Source organism: Lontra canadensis, unplaced genomic scaffold (assembly GCF_010015895.1).
Source record: "Lontra canadensis isolate GAN:19392208 unplaced genomic scaffold, GSC_riverotter_1.0 scaffold112, whole genome shotgun sequence".
In the NCBI taxonomy this organism is placed as follows: Eukaryota; Metazoa; Chordata; class Mammalia; order Carnivora; family Mustelidae; genus Lontra; species Lontra canadensis.
The window spans coordinates 2,090,652-2,111,072 of record NW_022631106.1 but is presented as its reverse complement, the minus strand read 5'-3'; the positions used below and the strand labels follow the sequence as shown (position 1 = coordinate 2,111,072).

General features: G+C 36.8%; 1 protein-coding gene across 1 annotated transcript in view; it reads left to right on the top strand.

The window, feature by feature from the left end:
• The window catches only part of AFF3 (AF4/FMR2 family member 3), a 525,952-nt gene that overhangs the window by 347,126 nt on the left and 158,405 nt on the right, over positions 1–20,421 (top strand). The window contains exons 8-9 of the mRNA XM_032840305.1: positions 2,752–2,788; positions 12,346–12,397. Of these exons, the coding sequence (XP_032696196.1) occupies positions 2,752–2,788; positions 12,346–12,397 (89 nt within the window). The remainder of the gene's footprint in view (positions 1–2,751; positions 2,789–12,345; positions 12,398–20,421) is intronic.

Here is a 20,421-nt window from a genome sequence, read left to right as displayed (position 1 = left end):
CATGCATCCCAAGGACAAGGAAAGGATACAAAGGTTTAAAGTACCCTTGCAGAGCCGTGTCACATCCCTTTCAGCCCTGGGTTATAATATTTTGTATACACCTCATCTTCACTGCTAACTCACCCGATCCCGGGGCCCTGTAGGCAGAGATTTTGTACACTCGCTCTGCAACCCTTAAGGTGCCTGACAGAACCTTGCAGTCCTTGTAGAGTGCTCCCAGAGGGGGCCAAAATAAGAATGTGCGGACGGGGTTAACAACTCCCCAAGCATCTACTTACAGAAAGCAAGGGTCTTTGAGAGAAAGAAGGGAAGAGACAGAGAGAAATCCTCTGAGACAGACACTATAGGCGAATGGGTTCCTGAGTGGCAGGAAATACAAAATGGGAAGGACTTAAGTAAGTGCTTCCCTCCCTTTGGGAGGGAAGGGCTTTGTTTCCTTCTGCTCTGAACCCAGCCTGGTCCTGGCTCAGTAAAAGATGAAGGGTCTGTACATTCTGTGGCAGCCCCAGGGTTTTGCAGCTACCTCGCAGGGCAGGACTCCTTCAAGAGGAATTTATGTGCTGTCCCTTATTCTTTTACATTCCTACCATCTCGATTAATTCATCCTTTTGTAACTGTCCTTTATATTTCACGCTAAATGGGAATTTAGCAAGTAAAAAGGATGTGAATTCTCAAAGCAAAAGTTAGCATTTCACTTGAGTGCAAGTAAAATCAGTTCAATTGCTATTTACCTAAACAGTAACTAAACTCAAAATGCTATGTAGTTCTGGCTTTCCACCATTGCAGGTAAGTGGAAATCTGTAATAATCTTTTCATCCACCAATGTGAGACTGACAACAGTTGTTCAGTGGATTGTCCCTGGTGGGATAGTGCCAGCCTCATCTGTAGAAAGGTGAGGAGAGTAAATGTACATCCAAAGGGAACTGGGTTAGATTAAAAGTCACTAATATGGGGCGCCTGGGTGGCTCAGTGGGTTAAAGCCTCTGCCTTCGGCTCAGGTCATGATTCCAGGGTCCTGGGATCGAGCCCCGCATCGGACTCTCTGCTCAGCAGGGATCCTGCTTCCTCCTCTCTCTCTCTGCTTCTCTGCCTACTTGTGATCTCTGTCAAATAAATAAATAAAATCTTAAAAAAAAAAGTCACTAATATAATAAATCCTAAATATGTGAACTAAAACCATAAGCCTCATGGAGAAAACATAGAAAGACATGTATGACTTTGGATTTGGCAGTAGATTCTCAGATATAATACCAAAAGCATGACCCATAAAAAGAAAAAGAAAGTGGACTTCATTAAAATTAGAAACTTTTGTGCATCAAAGGTTATTATCAATAAAGTGAAAAGATAGCTGACAGAATGGGAGGAAATGTTTGCAAATCATATGTCTGATAAGGGTCTATGATCCAGAATATGTGAAGAACTCTTTCAGCTCAGCAACAAAAAAGACCAACAACCCACTTTAAAATGGGCCAAGTCCTTAAATAGATATTTCTCCAAAGAGGATGTACAAGTGCCCAACAAAAACATGAAAACATGCTCATCATCATTTGTCATTAGGGAAATATGAATCAAAACCACTGTGAGTAACTGCATATGCTAAGACAGCTATCATAAAATTTCTCCAAGTTAAGGGAATATAACAAGTATTAGTGAGGATTTGGAGAAATGGAAACTTCATATATGGCTGGTAAAAATGTAAAATGATTCGGTCACTGTGCAGAACAGTTTGGCAATTCCTCAGAAGCTTTCATATAGAATTACCATATGACTCCATAATTCCATTCATGGGTATATATCCAAAAAGTCTGAAAACAGGACTAAAACAAATACATACACGTGTGTGTTCATAACTGCCCTAGTCACAATGGCCAAAAGGTGAAACAGCTGATATATCCATTAATGGATGAATGGCTAAACAAATTGATGTATATATACACAATGGACTATTATTTGGCCATAAAAATGAACAAAGTACTGATACGTGCTATGACATGGATGACCCTCAAAACATTATGCTGAGTGAAAGTAGCCAGACACAAAAGGTCACATGTTCTATGATTCCCTGAAATATCCAAAACAGATAAATTCATAGAGATAGGATACAGATTGGTGATTGTCAGGGATTAAGGGAAGTGGGGGAATGAGGAGACACTGCCTAAAGGTTAAGTTTTATTTTGGAATGATGGAAATCTTTGCAACCAAATAGAGGTAGTGGTTATACAACATTAGGAATGTACTAAGTGCAACTGAGTTGTTCACTTTAAATATTTTTTTAAGATTTATTTATGTTTATTTTAGAGAGAGAGTGCACAGGGGTGGTGAGGGGCAGAGAGAGAGCACACAGGTGTGGAGAGGGAGGGAGAATCCCAAGCAGACTCCACACTGAGCATGGAGCCTGACATGGGGCTCTATCTCACTATCCTGAGATCATGACCTGAGCCAAAACCTTGGACACTTAACTGGCTGAGCCACGCAGGCATCCCTAAATTGCTCATCTTAAAGTGGTTAATTTTATGTTATGTGAACTTCACCTCAATAAACAAAAAGTCTGCAATACAAAAGCAAAGAGACTGTGAACTACATTTCCAGAACTGCTTAGTAAGCACATTGATATAAATGTTTCTCATTACAGTGCCTGGTACAGATCACGATTAGTGAATAGGGTCTGAATGACTGGTAGTATGTCTAATATTCAACTTAGATTTTTAAAGTCAAAATAAGAAAATTAATTGTTATTTCTTGTTCTTTTAGGACTCTCAGCTTGTTTCCTCCGGACACAATAATCCAAGTAAGACTTATCTCTACAGCTTCGTTTGTGGATGGTGGAAGATAGAGGGGGTGAGAAGGGAAAATGCATGCAATAGACTGTAGGTTGAGAAGAACTTCACTAAGAAACAAAATCAAGTGGGGAAAAAGAGGGCCATTTGTTCAAGTACTGCCCAAATGGATAAGACTCTGGAGTGTTCCTCTAGCTTTATTCAAAGGAAAGGAGGACCAAAATATAAAATGGTAAATTTCAAAGCAATCCCGGGAGGAAAAAAACGTTTTGCTTTATTACAGTCTCTGGTATATGCGGAGGGGAAAAAAATCTTTAAAGGCAACTAGTGAGTTATCTAAATTAAAAGAAAATGGGTGGGCCAGGAGAACCAATCAGAAGACCTCAAGATAAATGACCTTAGAATCCATGAAGAAATCTTTCCCTCTTCCAGAGATAGACAGGGTGCTTGTAGGAAGCAATTTTCTTACTGAAACCCCTATCTAATAAAACACATGGGCTTCATCATCAAAGAGAGGATGTTATCATTCCACGAAGTACTGTTTTAATTCTCTTCTTTGGCACTAGTAATTGGTGTTAATATCTTCTTGAACACTAAAATTGCATATGCTACCCCATTCATGTCATGAAAGCACTCACTCACCAAGACTGGGCATTCTTAGTCTCATGACCAGCCACTCAGTTGAGAGCACCCCTTGCCAATTACAAAGCTATGTTTGAACATGAAAATCACTCTGAGCTAGTAAACGTATCTTTGGAACTGAGACTCACCCACTGAGCATCTGTGAGGCAGAAGGCTTGAGGAGAAAAGACTACCAGACAAATGTGTTAGAAAGCCCCAGACGTTTAATGCACAGCTAGAGAAAGATTAAGGTTGGGGGATGGAGGCGTCATGACGCATAGGCAATGTCACTTAATTATCCCACCCTCTTTGGGATTTGCTGAGCACAGGCACTGGTAAAGAGGTAAAAGGCCAACAGACTTGAAATCTAAGGAAAATGATAAATTCAATGGTAAGAAAAGGACTTAAAAGAAATGCCTGATTAAGTCCATGAGATGTGCAGTATCAGCATCACATGCCTTATAATTATAACTAAAGAACACACTAGAAACTAGAGCATACTGAAGAGTTGCCATTACTTTTCTCACTACTTTCCATTTGAAGTTAAACAATTCAGGGTAAAGAGAGAAGATGTACATTCATTGTACTTGCTTGAGCTTAGAAGTTTTGACATAAAGAACAAAGGAAATAGCTGTTGAGTCTGTTCTGTGTCCCAGTGCCTTGACATGTAATTTCACTGAATCCTAACCATAGGCACATAAGGTAGGCATTACCATCCCCATTTTGCATGTAATGAAAATGAGATTTTGAGCTTAATAACTAATCTAAGGTCACATGGTAAAACAAAAAATGACTGCCAGGATTTGCATTTTGGAATCTCTACACCAAAAACAACAGACTGTATCCCATTACTTGACCCCAGAAGTTTGCTTCTGTCATTTCACTGTGAGTTTGAATTCTTGACCAAGAACTATATACTGTGTTTTGTGTATGTATCAGTGGATTTTTATGGCATGTCATAAATCCATGTGCTTATACTTCAATGTAGATTATGTAAACTGAATCCATCTTCTATGGAATGATGGGGCCACCTGCCTTGTGTGGTATACTCTCTGGCATTTCATTGTCTATGGAAGTTTGTGATTGGCCTCCTCTTTTCTAGGGATGGGGGATATTTTGTTTTCCTCTTTTCAAGGGATGGGGGATATTTGTTTTCAAATAAATTCCCCCCTGCCAAAGTCAAGCACATCTATAAAAAGTACTTCCTATTTTTGTTGGGGTGCAGAGGAAGGGTCAGGGCTCCCAGCTTACTCTGAGGTCTCTCTTCTCCTGAACCCTAAATGAAGGCTTCCAGTCTCAGTACCCTGTGGACTTATATACAGAGAGCTCTAAATCAGCCCTTCCCTACAAGGTAGAGGTATGTTAGGAAAAGAGATCAATATACTAATACAGGAAATTCACACCAATTACCTTCATTAATCAACCCATTATCATTCAAAAATGAGAACATGTAACAGAGCACCAAAGAAAAGGAATGGCCCTGAGGGAATCAATCTATTAATTCAAAGAACAGAAGAAAAAATTCCAAGTGTCATTACAATCTTCAGAAAAAAATGAAATTATTTGTATTAAATACAAAGAGAACAGATTGGCATAAAAAAAAAGTAGTTGCAGAATAAATGAGCACTTGAGAATTTAAAATATGGTCAATAAAATTTTAAAATTTAATAGAAATGATGAGTAATAGCTGAACTCTGGAATCTAGAATATAAGGTTAAAAACATTTGTTTTCTGGATATTAAGCAAAAGACAGATGGAAAATATGACAAGAAGGTAAGATACTTGGAAAATCAATCAGGATGGAAAGGTCAAAATTCAGCAAATAAGAATACCAGAAAAGGGGTGAAAAACAGTTAAGAATAAAGAATAATAAAAATAGAATTCTAAGGGAAATAAGGAACTCACTATCAAAATCACTCATATACTAAACTTTTAAAAATATGGGCTTCTGGCTGGCTCAATCAGTGGAACATACAGCTCTTGATCTTAGGGTCGTGAATTCAAGCCCCACATTGAGTATGAGATTGCTTAACTAAATATACTTAAAGAGAAAACCACTCATATACAAGAAAACAAGAGACCATAAACAAGAGCAGTGAAAAACAGATAGCAGAGAATTAGACCTGCAAGGATTTGGGAGATTGAAATTACCAAACCCATCACTTCTCAGAATTTTGGCTAAGATCAAGTGGAATTACCAAGCCCAAAATATAAAACAAGAGTGCTTACTTTAATTTCCAGAAAAAAAAAAAAAAGATTGACAATGTGGTAAAGAATAAGAAGATTTGAAGAAGTACTTATCAGAACCTCTAGAAATGAAAAAATAATAATAGGAAATAAGATTTCCTTGGTCAGGTTTAACAACAGATGATTGGACTTCACTGAAGAAAAAAATAATGAATTGGAAATTGGACTTAAGCGATTATCTAGAGTACAGCCTAGAGAAATGGCAAATACAAAATGGAGGTTAAGAAACATGGGGAATAAAATGAGAAGGTCCAACATACATTTAACTAGAGTTCCAGAAGGAGATAAGGGAACAGAGGAAATATTAAAGGAGAAAGTGGCTGAGAATTTTCCAAAATTGAAAGATACTACCCCACAGACTGAAAGAACTCAATGAGTACTAAGCGAGATAAATAAAATAAAAAAGAGGTCCATACTAGACACAATATAGTTAAACTGTAAATTACAAAGATAAGGAAGAATTCTTAAAATAACCTTTAATACCTTTAGAGAAGCAACAATTAGATTTCCAGTTCACTTTTCAACAGCATCAGTGGGACAGTGGGATCCAGCAGACAGCAAATTTATAACTTCACTTGTATATATGTGGAAGTTGACAAGCTGGTTCTCAAATTTATTTGGTAGAACAAGGGCTAAGAGTAGCTCAGACACTCCTGAAGAACAAGAAGGTTAGGGCCTTACCATACCAGTATTAAAAATAAATACCTATTTTTAGCTAAGTAATGAAGATAGTAATAGACAAATTGAGCAATGAAATAGAATAGAAGACCCAGAAACAGACCCACAGATGTATGAAAACTAGATTTACTACAGAGATGATAATGTAGACCAATGGGGAAAGAATGGGCTTTTTAATAAATAGTACCAGAATAATTGGTTATCCATAGGGAGAAAAATGAAATTAACTCCTACCCTATAGCATATACAAAAACCATTCCTCATATTTTTAAGATTTATGTATATATTTATTTAATTTTATTTTTTATGGAGAGGAGGGGAAGAGGGATAGGGAGAGAGAGACTCTCAAGCAGACTCCCCACTGAGCATGGAGCCTGACACAAGGCTTGATCTCACGACCCTGAGATCATGACATGAGCCAAAATCAAGAGTTGGACACCTAACCAACTGAGCCACCCAGGAGCCCCTATTCCTTGTATTTTTAAAAGACCTAAATGTTAATAGAAAAAATATACACTTTCAAAAGATAACTTAGAACATCTTTTGATGTATTTCTTAAAACAAAATGCTGATCAATTCAGCTAAATTAATATTGAGAACTTAAAATCATTCAAATATTCCAGAAAAAAAAGAGTAAAAAGACTCATACTGGGCACAGTTATTCCCTGGGGTGTGTGTGTGCCTGTATAATGTGGCAGAAGACTTGTATCAAGAAAAAATGTTTGTATGAATTAAAAAAACAAAATGCTACAAAAAAAATTTAAGAATTGACAGGGAGTGTTGAAAAGAGCAAGCACAATATATTTACCTGACTGGCAGTCAGAAATGCAAACACCATAGTGAAATTACATTTTATATTATTAAAGTTGGAAAAAATTTTTAAAGTGTAACCATAAATTAATGTGGAAACCAGTTTAGGATTCCCTAGTCAAGTCAAGAATATGTAAGCATCATGTCCCAGAACTCTTAACATGCACAAGGAAGGAAGTTCATGAATGTTTATAATGACATCATTCATAATGAAAAAATGAATGTCCATCAAGAGTCAAATGAATAAGAAAATCATGGTAGATTTTTATAAGGAGATATTGCACAACAATGAGAATGAGTGAGCCAAGGCTACAATACATCGTGACAGCTGAATCTAAAAACCATAACATTGAGTGACAGAATAAGTCTCAAAAGAATGCATACAGTGTGATTCCATTTATGTAAAATTTATATCAGGAAAAACTAAATATTTTATCTACTAATAAATACTTGGGTGGTTAAAAAAAAAAAAAACCTTAAAAAAAGAAAGGGAATTATTAACACAAAATTCTATTTCTAGATAGCTGGGGGGGAGGGCAGAAAGTGGATGTAAGCCTGGGAAGTTTTGGGGTTATTTCTTGACAATACTGATTTCCTGGTCTGGAAGATGTTTTCACAGTTAACTCATTTTAACCTTTTAAAAACTGCATTTATAACTTTCATAGACATATACATTTTATGTACCTTAAATGGATGCTCCATTTAACATTTTTTTTAAAGATTTATTTGAGAGAGCTCGAGAGAGAGCATGAGTGGGGGGAGGGGCAGAGAGAGAGAGGGGGAAAACAGACTCCCCGAGGAGCAGGGAGCCTGATGGAGGGCTCCATCCCAGGACCCTAGGATCATGACCTGAGCTGAAGGCAGATGTTTAACCAAATGAGCCACCCATGTGCATTTCAACATTTTTTTAGGAAAACCATAGCCTGTCACTGAGACAGATTAACATGTGGCATGATGAAGATAAGAATGGAAATACATTTGACCTAAATGCCACGAACACTTGCCTTCATTCAGAGTTAGTGATGTTCCCTTCTATACACGTCTAGTCTTACTACTTTGTTCTTTAGTGACTAATATTTAATCATTATAATATTATAAATCTGATTATTGGTTTGTAATTTTTCTAATGTGCCTACAATTACAAAAATTAAATCATTAATTAAATTAATATTAATGAGGATGACTCATTAATAATTACTGAACAGAATATAAATGTTTTAAATCTTGGCTATGCAGAAGGAAAAGTATAGCTGTACAAAGTTGTGTGTGGCGAAGGGAGGGAAGAATAAATGCGTGAATTTCCTCATTTCACATAGTATAAAGGAAAAGATACTGTCAGCAGTTGATTAATCCAGAAATAGAAGGTTAAACTTAATACCCACTAGAGACATTACAAGTAATAACAGAACCAGTAAGAATTGTAAGCACAGGTGGTAGTATCTTAAGTACCTTATGTCTTGCCTTTTATATCAGAAATCAATGCACACTGTCTAAAGTTGATATATCTAGAAACAAGTGTATCGTTTACCATAGTGGTTGAAGGCCTTACAGAACTAAAAACAAAAGCAAGCCAAGTCATTACCATGAACGTGGTTTACTTTTGTTAGAAAATAACCCATTCAGGGGCGCCTGGGTGGCTCAGTGGGTTAAAGCCTCTGCCTTCGGCTCAGGTCATGATCCCAGGGTCCTGAGATCGAGCCCCGCATCGGGCTCTCTGCTCAGCAGGGAGCCTGCTTCCCCCATCTCTCTGCCTGCCTCTCTGCCTACTTGTGATCTTTGTCAAATAAATAAAAAAAATAAAAATCTTTTAAAAAATAAATAAAATTAAAAAAAAAAAGTAACCCATTAAACCAGTGAGTGGTTGAACACTACATCAAAACCAATGATGTACTATATGCTGGCTAATTGAACATAATAATAAAAATAAATAAATAAAAATAAATTAAAAAAAAAAAAGAAATGTCATAGTATAGCAAAACTTTCCTCTGCAGAAGAACAAAGGCTACTGCAGGTGTATTTTGTCCCTTTTCAACAGTCTTTAGTCCACCCCGTAGCCCTGTTGATGGAGAGTGCATACTCTAGCCATGCCGTCATGTTATGTATTTAAAGGGAATGAATTAGGTATTATTTATCTTCGTGTTACCAGAGTGCCCAGTGTATAAGTCTTCAGTGCATTGATTGGATTAAAAATGTAGCTACTGTAATTTTTTTAAGTGGCTTATTGGGGCCATCAAGCTGTTTTATACCTCAAACTGTATATTCATCTCCAGGGTGAGTGCCCCTTCTCCTCTTCTCCCACTGTATTTATGACAGGTCAGGAGACAGAGGACATATACTGAGCATGTAGTATATGTTAGGTACTGTGGAAAGCTCAAGAGGACAAATAGGGAGCATCAATCTGAAAGTACGCATATCGTATACATATATACATTTACGTGTGTGTACAGATATATATATCCTACGGCTCATTTTTTTTTTTGCTCTCTTCCTCTCTATAATTATATTTCCACATGCAAGATGACCACACTGCTCCTGAACCATTTTTTTATGTTCAGTTTCTTAATGATCAATGCAGGTTCCCCCCAAAGAGACCAGTGTGGTATCTGTCATGAAAACAGCTGAAATAACCAGGGTGACCCCAAATAGTCTTCTTTGTTGGCTGCAGGGAAACATCTCCTGAGCACCCAACTAAGAATTTGGGGGGGGGGCGGTTTCTATTATACATTGATCATTTCCCTTGGGTCCTGATAAAGAGAGTACAATTCTTTTTTTTTTTTTTTTAAGATTTTATTTTTTTTTATTTGACAGAGATCACAAATAGGCAGAGAGGCAGGCAGAGAGAGAGCGAGAGAGAGGAAGGGAAGCAGGCTCCTTGCTGAGCAGAGAACCCGATGCAGGGCTTGATCCCAGGACCCTGGGATCATGACCTGAGCCGAAGGCAGAGGCTTTAACCCACTGAGACACCCAGGCGCCCCAAGAGAGGGCAATTCTTAATGGCTGATGCACTTGAACATTTCAAATGCACCTCAGAAATTGCATCACCTAAAATTTCAAGATGATGGGGACAGTTATGCATTTTATTCTTTCTGAACAACAAACACAGCTTTAATCCCTGTCTTCATTCTGAGTTTACTTTTCCCCTGAAAGGTTAGTTCATTATCAGCACTGAAGTTGCCGAGAACACTCACTCTCTGGCCGTCCGTAAATGCCCCGTTTGGCCCCACTGTGTCCCTCTTATTCTGTTTTCCTGTTGCCACAACATCGGTGCTGCTAAGAGCAGAGGTAATCGGCTGCAGCTTCGTCCCTGTGCTGATCCAGCCCCCAGTTCCTGCAGCCCCCAGATCCCATGCGCAATGTGGCCTGTGCTCTCTCACCCTACGGGCTACTAGTCAGCATTGTTGGTCAAGGTAAAGCATCCTTCCTCAGACATCCAATTAACTGTCTCTGCTTATATTACTGATTTCCCGTGTCTATGACAGAAGTTGTTTAGAACTGTTCACCATTGCCTGCTGCTCCGGAAGCTGCCGTTTTACGTTCTTGATTATGATTGTATGTGGGGTTATTACTGGCGGCTATAGACTTGGGAAGGTAACCAGTTGTTCCAAATTCAAGGGGGAAAAAACATCAATATGGTTGAGAAATTAAGCCTCCAGTTGGGTTTGTCTTACAGAATGCAGGTGTTACAGCTCTTACTTGGGGATCCTGGCAGGAATTGTGGTTACTTAGCGGGAAAATGATTCTGGAGAGTACTAAATGAGGTTATTTTCCAGCACTAAAGCCAGCTGATGAGGCCTTACATGTCTCCTACATGATTGCACCATGGACTGGCCTGGAAAACAAAAATATAGTATAAAAGTATGAGCTTTAAAGCAAGTTTGTGAATTTGCTGCCTCTACTTTTATTTCAGTATGGTTTTGTCAATGATGGGGCCTCGTCTCATCAGTGTTTGTGATCAAGGCACTTACATCAATTTTGTGGCTTTTTAACAGAGTGACTATCCCCCATGGTTTTTCTGGCACTGTGTATACATATTAACACCAAGTTATATATGAGCTAGATGTGTGAACTACCTATGTAACTGTGCCTTCTCTTCTTCACAACTGTTTAATTTACTATAAGAAAAAGAGGAGATAGTGTAAAGTTTCCTCTGGAATTCAGTTTGGATGCTATCTTTGGGATGTGTTCATTGTGTAATTTACGGGGTCATTCCTGAGACTCAGTGACCACGAAGCTAATGTCATGCCATAGGCCTGAGGTTCTACAGGATGTTCAGGCCTGATGTGAAAGAACAAAGCAATGCAAGTTGCCACCATCAGGCCCATTTCTTACATTCCACAACCTTCTCTAGGGTTTACTCAATTCCAGCACCACACAACCATCATAACATAACTGACTCACACGTGCAGTCTTGGCCCTTATCCCTCCATCCTCCAGTCTCGAGGAAACACATTACAAAATGGGGATGCATGGCTCAAACCCTCAATGATCACAGTTCTAAGAATTACATTATGTGTATTGCTAGAATTTGCCCTTTTAAAAACTATAAAAAGGGAAATGGTTCCAGGCTTCCTTAATTAAAACCTATTAAGTCTTCAATGACCACAGACCGCAGAAACATTTCTGTAGCTAGACTTTCAGATGGTCTGGAAGGATTTCTGGTTTCCATCTTACTCTGCATTAAAGCAGGGTTCACAAAAGGTGTTGCCAGGGCTCTCAGTAGGGTAGAAATTTTGGGGATCTTGGAAGCTGCAGTGCAGCCTTGGTGTTCTGTAAAATTCTCTCCTCCAAGGGCTTACACAGTCTGCCCTGGTTTGGCTTATGTTAGCAGAAAGGATCAAAGTTCAAAATGCCTTGCCTGTAGAATGCTAATGGAGTTTATTTCCTTAAATTTTCTGTAAAATGAAGTGGAAGGAAACAGGTTCCATCTGTAAGATATTCATCTTTTGGCAAGGTCTCCACTCTGAACCTCTGGTTGTTTGCAAACAGCCCCTTAGTACCTACTCACAGATCCGTGCCTGGGCAGTTGGAACACGGAGAAGAAATTACTTGCAAATCCGGTTCTCAGACAATAAAAAAAGATGTTTTAAAAGCCTCCTGCTGCGCATTTTGAAAGATTTTTAATAGGAGCATGGAAATATATTTAATCTCTCTTAAATCTTAAAGACCGTAACATTCACATGTTGGTATTTTTTTTTCCTGCTTCCTTTTTAAGAGAAAGGTGATGCTGAGCCAGAGAGTCCAGACAATGGCACATCGAATACATCGTAAGTTTCTTTCCTGTTTCTATCCAGATAATATGCCTGTAATATGAAACAGTGCTAGTATCTTGTAAGAGTAATCATAATAATGGAAGGAAGCCTGTGGTTCTCTTTCTCATGATGATGTCTTTTTAAGTGCTTTTGGGTGCGGACACAATTTGAGGTCTTTCCTATGCTTTATCACAATAAGAATAATCTTAAAAGTGCAAATACTTCTCCTTATAAAACAGAAATGTAATAATATTTCAGGCTGTATATTGTCAGGGAGAAAGGAGGCAAACCCTTTAGAATTTCGTTGGAGCCTTTCAGCACTGTCATAAATAATTACAAGACTTTTCACACATACTGGGAGATACTCTGTCCTATACACCTGGGCAGTACCAATGTCATTTTAAAAGCCTGCCATCTCCAACCTTGGAATTATGTGAAAAATACAATTAGAAATACCTCTGGAATCCCAAAAATTTGTTATTTTTTTGAATTCAAAAATACAGCTTTTAAAACTTAAGAAAAAGCTCTTAGAAAGCATGTGTTCCTCACTCCATATTTTATCTTTCTCCTCTCAGTCCTCAAAGAATCCAAATGGGTTTTCAGTGATTCATTTGCTACCAAATTTTTCCACCAAAGTTTAAATTAAATAATTCACAAGTTAACAAATTACATTGGCTTCACAGGAATGAGTAACAGATTGGTTCCTTAAGAATCTTTATTTATCACTCTGAGGGGTAAGGTATGTTTTCTTAGTATAAGACAGCTTTGTGAATTTTCCTATATGTAGGCCATGGCTCATATTACTCAGCATCTAAAATGCTATTAATTAGAAATCACACTTTGTGATAGGATATTACCGAATGTCTTATTTTGTCCAAGATCTGTTTCTCAGTCTGGGAAGTTCCTTTGGCTTCCATATGTATTTCATAAAGGATGTAGTTATATGTTTGTCTTTCTTAAGATATTGCCTAAGAGGTCTAAAAAGTCCTATTGTCATGATTTCTGATGAAAGAATGAATGTGACTAGTCTTCAGTGGTTAAAATAGCACTAATTTTTAAAATTTTTGTGCTGCAAAATATAACGGAAAAAGGGTTTTAATGCCATCTGGAGGCATTCTAGAGAACTGAAAAGGGTAGAATCATTTAAAAATTTGGTTCTTTTTAGTAACACTTGAAACTGGATAAGAATCAATGCAACTAGGGGCACCTGGGTGGCTCAGTGGGTTAATCCTTCTGCCTTCAGCTCAAGTCATGATCCCGGGGTCCTGGGATCGAGCCCCACATCGGGCTCTCTGCTCAGCGGGGAGCCTGCTTCCTCCTCTCTGTCTCTCTGCCTGCCTCTCTGCCTGCCTCTCTGCCTACTTGTGATCTCTGTCAAATAAATAAATAAAATCTTTAAAAAAAAAAAAAAGAATCAATGCAACTAGAATGTAAGCTATTTGGGAATAAGTGGTATTTTATAAATAATTGTTATAAAAGTGCTAATTATTATAGAAACAATAATTTTTCAAATTCTCATTAACAAAATCATTTTAAAAACAGACAGAACATATAAAATATGTTGAAAAACTGCTAACATTCCACATTTAATTTTATAAATTTTAAAATCACATTTAATACACACCCCAATCTTGTTAATGCAGTTTGATATGTCATTAGTTCTTCTTCCCTTAAGCATTCCTAAAAAGCTTATTCTCTAAAGGAATTGGTTTCCATATGTTAGTCTCTTATAAAAATAAATACATTGTTTGAGGAATTACTTGTAAACCCTCTGGAGATGTCATAATGTTAAAAGCTTGAAACATCACCCCATATTCATCATCTGCCTCACATCCTGCCTCTTGAACTAGAAATAGTGAAATAAAGTCTTAGGTTGAAAGGATTTCTCTTTAAAAAGTGGAGAATTCTGGGGATGCTTGGGGGGCACAGTCAGTTAAGCATCTGACTCTTGGTTTTGGCTTGGGTCTGGATGTTGGGGTCATGCACCATGCTCAGCACAGAGCCTGCTCGGGACTCTCTCTCCCTCTCTCTTTGCCCCTCTCCTCTACCACCACCCCACTCTCTCTCTCAAATAGATTAACCTTTTTTATAAAGTGGAGAATTCTGAACTTGAGCCCTCTAACAGTGGTTCTCTTGTAATTAAACAAGAGAAGGAGCATATTATGAACAAAGAAAAAGGACTCAGGATGCCCAAGATTTGTGTAGTATTTTATATGCTCTTTGCAGTATCTTATTTGCGCTTTATTTAGGTAGACAGGTAGGTAAGGACAATATCCTTATTTTATATACAAGGAAACTAAGGATCAGAAAAGTCATTCAAATTCAGTGAAAAAAATTAGAACATATATCACATATTTTGCTCTTCTGCCCATTTACCAAACTGAGGGGTGAGTAGATCTTAAGAGACAAAGCAAAGCCTTGAGTCAGAATCAAATAGGAAAGTTAATCAGATTATTTGTTAAGAGCTAAGTGTATTAGTTTATTAGGGCTACCGTAACAAAGTACCACAGACCAGTGTCTAAAACAACAGAAACTTCTTGTCTCACAGTTCTGCAGGCTAGAAGTCTAGGATCAGTCAGTAGTGTCAGTTTCTTCTGTGAAGAAAGGATCTGTTGTTTCAGGCCTTGTTCTCTGTTTAATAGATGGCCATATTCTCCCTGTGTTTCTTCACATAATCTTCTTTCTGTGTGTATCTGTGTCCAAATTTCCCCTTTTTATAAAAATGCCAATTATATTGGAGTAGGGCCTACCCTAATGGCTTCATTATTACCCCAATGGAGACCTTGTGTCCAAATAAAGTTACATTCTGAGGTACTAGAGGCCAGAGCTTCAACATATGAATTTTGAGGGTTAAATGATTCAACTCATAATGTTAAGGTTCAGAGCAACCAGAATGATTCAGAAGCCAAGTTGGGAGAACAGAGAGTGTATAGATGCTTGAAGCTGAAACAGTGTGCAAGAACCTAAGTAAAACAGACAAAAAATGATGAACTCCATGGGAGGGAAGGAGTGAAGAAGCAGAGCAAAGAAAAGTATAAATAGCATACACATAAAACATGAGGAAAAATACTTCTTTCACATTCATGGTTTAGTGGGACAAACTCAGTTTCAGTAGTGCTTATACATCCATCTGTCTCTATAATTCAGTGACCCTATGAGTCATTTAAAGCCATTGTATGGGTTTAAATTATAGTATATAATAGGGAGTCTCCAGACAGGGAACTCATTTCCTGAAGAAGCATCTTTCTTCCCTGGCCTCTTTTAAAAGCAAGACATTAGCATTATTGAAAATGGTCAAGACATGGAAATAAAGTCAGTGACCACTACTGGATGAATTGATAAAGAAAATATGATGCATGCACATATGCAAACACACACATACACATACACGTACACCCACTGAAATATTATTTAATCATTAAAAAGAAGGAAATCCTGCTATTTTCAACAACAGGGGTAGACCTTGAAGGCATTATGCTAAGTGAAATAAGTCAGACAGAAAAAGACAATTGCCATATGATCTCACATATATGTGAAATGCTAAAAACAAAACAAAACAGATTGGTGGTTTTCAGAGACAGGGATGGGGGGGGCGCAAGGATGGGCAAAATGGGAAAAGGTAGTCGAAAGGTACAAGCTTCCAATTGTAAAATAAGTAAGTCCTGGGGAGGGAAGGAGCAACATCCTGACTATAGTTGACAGTACTCTATAATATATTTGAAAGATACTAAAAGAATAGATCTTAAAAGTTCTCAAAACAAGAAAAAAAAGTGTAACTGTGTATGGTTGTGGATGTTAACTGGACAATGTGATGATCATTTCACAGTGTATACATACAGTTGACCCCTAAACAACACAGATTTATAATGCACGAATCTGATTATATGTGGGGGTTTTTTTCATAAAATACAGTACAGTACTATAAATGTATTTTTCTTCCTTATAATTTTTAATAACCTTTTACTAGTTTACTATATGAATCCAATATATAATACATATAACATACAAAATATGTATAATTGACTTGTGTGTGTTGTCAGTAAGGCTTCCAGTCACAGTAGACTATTAGTAGTTAAGTTTCGGGGGAGTCAAAAGTTATACACTGATTTTCAACTATATGGGGCTTGGGGTATTGACTGCATTGTTCAAGGGTCAACTGAATATTAAATCATTATGTTGTACACCTGAAACTAATATATGAATAAATAAAAACAGGAGATTAAGCATGACAAATTTTAGAGTCATTGCCTGGTAGGACAGTTGCTTGGATAATACCCGAGGATCCCCTCAGGATATATTATTTAATGATCCTATGAGTATTCATAGAGATGAGAGACAATTTATTCTTAATATACACACACAAAAAACCATAAATTAAAATTTCTGTGAGAGAGTTTCAGTTATGTCAATAATAAAAGAGCTTACATTAATTAACTTTCCTATAATAACTATTATAAACTCTGAACAAAATATTCTTTTATAAAAAACTATTTGAAGGGGCTCCTGGGTGGCTCAGTGGGTTAAAGTCTCCACTTTTGGCTCAGGTCATGATCCCAAGGTCCTGGGATCGAGCCCTGAATCTTGCTCTCTGCTCAGCGGGGAGCCTGCTTTCCTTCCCCTCTCTCTGCCTGCCTCTCTGCCTGCTTGTGATCTTGGTCTGTCAAATAAATTAAAAAAAAAAAAAAAAAAACTATTTGAAGACATTAGAGGTTGACTAAAAGAAGGCAGATAATGTTGGGAATTTGTTCCTTGAGAAAAGGAAATGGACTAGTTGAGATCTACATTTATACAGCTTCTCCCCTGAGGGCACTTTCAATCCACAAAGAGCAACTAGAATTCAAGGACAAATCCACAGTCATATTTGCTTGAAGTGTCAGGAAGTGGAGTTCAGGGATGCCAGAGTAGATGGGCTTTAAGGGAGGAAATTCCAGAAAGCAAGGAGCCATACAAAATAGACTTCTACTTCTTTATATAAATTTCTCTCAATCCTTTGATGATCCCTAAACTGCATGTGTGTCAGCAAGATGCCAGTGAGCCCAGTGGAAAACAATAGCTAAAAAGCTGAAAGGCTGAGCAGAGATTTCAACTGCTGCCTAATACCTATAACTACTGCCTGTACAGTTTGGAATTTGAATCCCATCCAATTATAACAGCTTGGTAAATACCTTGAGTTTTGTTTTTTGGTTTTTTTGTTTGTTTGTTTTTGGAAACTTCAGAGAGGCTATGCCTTAAGAATAAAGGACTCAACCTAAAAACTAAAGACAAAACCAAAATGGATCATGACAAAGTATAACACTAAGTACCCACAAATTTCAGGCAATCAGCTAATAATTTGTCTGATAGAATAGAAAAGTCAACATTTTTAAAGGAAAAAAAACAGCCTCTAGACTCTCTATAATGTATCATTGACAATATTCATTATCTAATCAAAAAATTAAAGGATAGGGGCACCTGGGTGGCTCAGTAGGTTAAACCTCTGCCTTTGGCTCATGTCATGGTCTCAGAGTCCTGGGATCAAGCCCTGCATCGGGCTTTCTGCTCAGCAGAGAGCCTGCTTCCTCCTCTCTCTCTCTCTCTGCCTGCCTCTCTGCCTACTTGTGATCTCTGACTGTCAAATAAATAAATAGAAATCTTTAAAAAAAAAATTAAAGAATATTTGAAGAAATAGGAAAATGTGATCCATAACCAAGAGAAAAAGTAGTCACTATAATAGACCTTGAGGTGATCTAGATGTTGGAATTTTCAGACAGGAACTTTCAAGCATCTATTATAATATGTTCAAAGATGTAAAGAAAAAAAAAATCATAATGACTGAAAGAAGGAAAATCTTAGCAGGGAAATGGAAACATAAAGAAGGACCAAATGAAAATTCTGGAACTAAAAAGAACAATATTTGAAATGAAAATTAGAGATAGCAAATCAGAATTATCAGTATGAAGAACAGTGGGAATAAAGATTTTAAAACAAAGTGAAGCCTCAGTGCATTATGGGACAATATCAGGTAGTCTAATATACATATAATTGGAGTCCCAGAAGGAGAGGCCAGAGAAAAGAGATCAGAAAAAATTCTTGAAAAAATAATAGCCGAAAACTTCCTAAACTGGATGAAAACATTGACTTATAAATACAGGAAGCTCAGTTAACCCTAAGAAGGATAAATACACAGAAAACCACATCTTGAAACATTTTTGTAAAATTGCTAGAAACTGAAGATAAAGAGAAGCTCTTGAAAGTTATGAAGAAAAAAATGATATGTGCATGGGAGCAGTGATATAACTAACTGAAGGATTCCCATCAGAAACTTCAGATGCTAGAATACGATGCAAAAACATTTTTAAAGTGCTGAAAACAAAACGCTGAAGAAAAGAACTGTCAAGCCATAATTTTAACACTAGTAAAAAATACCCTTCAAAATAGAAGGTGAAATAAAAACTTTTGGACACACAAAATCAAAGAATTCATTCCAATAGGCCTGCTCTACAACAAATGATAAAGGAAATTTATGAGGCTGAAAGGCAGTAATATCAGGGCAATAGTAACTGAATAATAAGGGCAATAATAACTCAGCCCTCTAAGAAGGGAGTATATACAGGAAAAAATAAATGTATGTGTAAACATGAAAGATTAATGCAAAAAAATAAAATATTGTTTGGTGGGATTTGCAATGTACACTTGATCATTGAAGAATGCAGGGGTTGAGCTCTGACCCACCACACAATGAAAAATCCGTAAACAACTTTTGACTCCCCAGAAACTTAAGTACTAATACCTGTGGTTGACTGTAAGCCTTATAGCTAACCTAGTCAATTGATACATATTTTGTATATGCGTTATATACTGTACTCTTACAATAAAGCTAGAGAAAGAATAGTGTAAGAAAAATCATAAGGAAGAGAAAATATATTTATAATACTATACTGTATTTATTGAAAAAAAAAAATCTCACATAAATGGCCCCGCACATTTTAAGCCCTTCTTGTTCAAGGGTCGGCTGTATATAGATGTAAAATATATGACAAAAATTAGCACAAAAAATAAGAAAGGGCTAATGGAATTGCATGACTACAAGGTTCTTACATTTTATGTGAATTAGTATAATATTAAATCTAAGTTTGGTGAAAAGTATGCATAGTATAATACCTAGAAAAACCATTAAAAAAAAACACTTCCCCAAAAAAGCATAGCTAAAATTAAGTCATACCAAAATAATAGGTTAATACAATACATGAGAGGAAAGAAAGAACAGAAAGAAAAAACAGAAGATATGGATATAAAAGAAATAGAAAAATTGTAAACGCAATTCCAGCCATATCAATACTTGCATTAAATGTAATGGACTAAACATTCCAGTTAAAAGGCAAAGACTGTTAAACTGGCATATCAAGACTTTCTGCTGTCAACAAGATGAGCAATTTAAATATAAAAACACAAATATTTTGAGGCCAGATGGTGGAAAAGATAGACTATAAACAGTGAGCATAAGAAAGCCAGTCTGACACTATTAATATTGCCAAATAGACCTTCAGACAAAGACCTTTAACTGATGCTGAAAAGGTTAGTTAATAAGGAAAACATAACAATCATAATTACATATGTATTTGCTAACAGATCTTTAATAATAGTTACTGGTTTTTAACAACCCTTTCTTCAGTAGGGTTGTTAAAAAAACAGTAACTATTATTTTTTAGAAAACTTAAACAAAATATTAGCTAGTACATGGACTATTTGGACATTATTAACCACTTTGACCTAATTGACATTTATAGAACATTGCCCCCAACAAGTGCAAATTACCTAATCTTATCAAGTACACACGAAGTATTCACTCAAGACAGACCCTGTTGAGAGCAATAAAAGAAATATCAATGAGCTTCATAGGATTAAAATCTTACAGAGTATATTTTATGATCACAGCATGATTACATATGTCAATGGCAAAAAAGAAATCTAGGTATTTGATAGTTAAATAACAAATCTAGATGGTGTTTGAGTTAAAGAATAAATAACAAGGGAAATTAGAAACTAATTTTAACTGACTG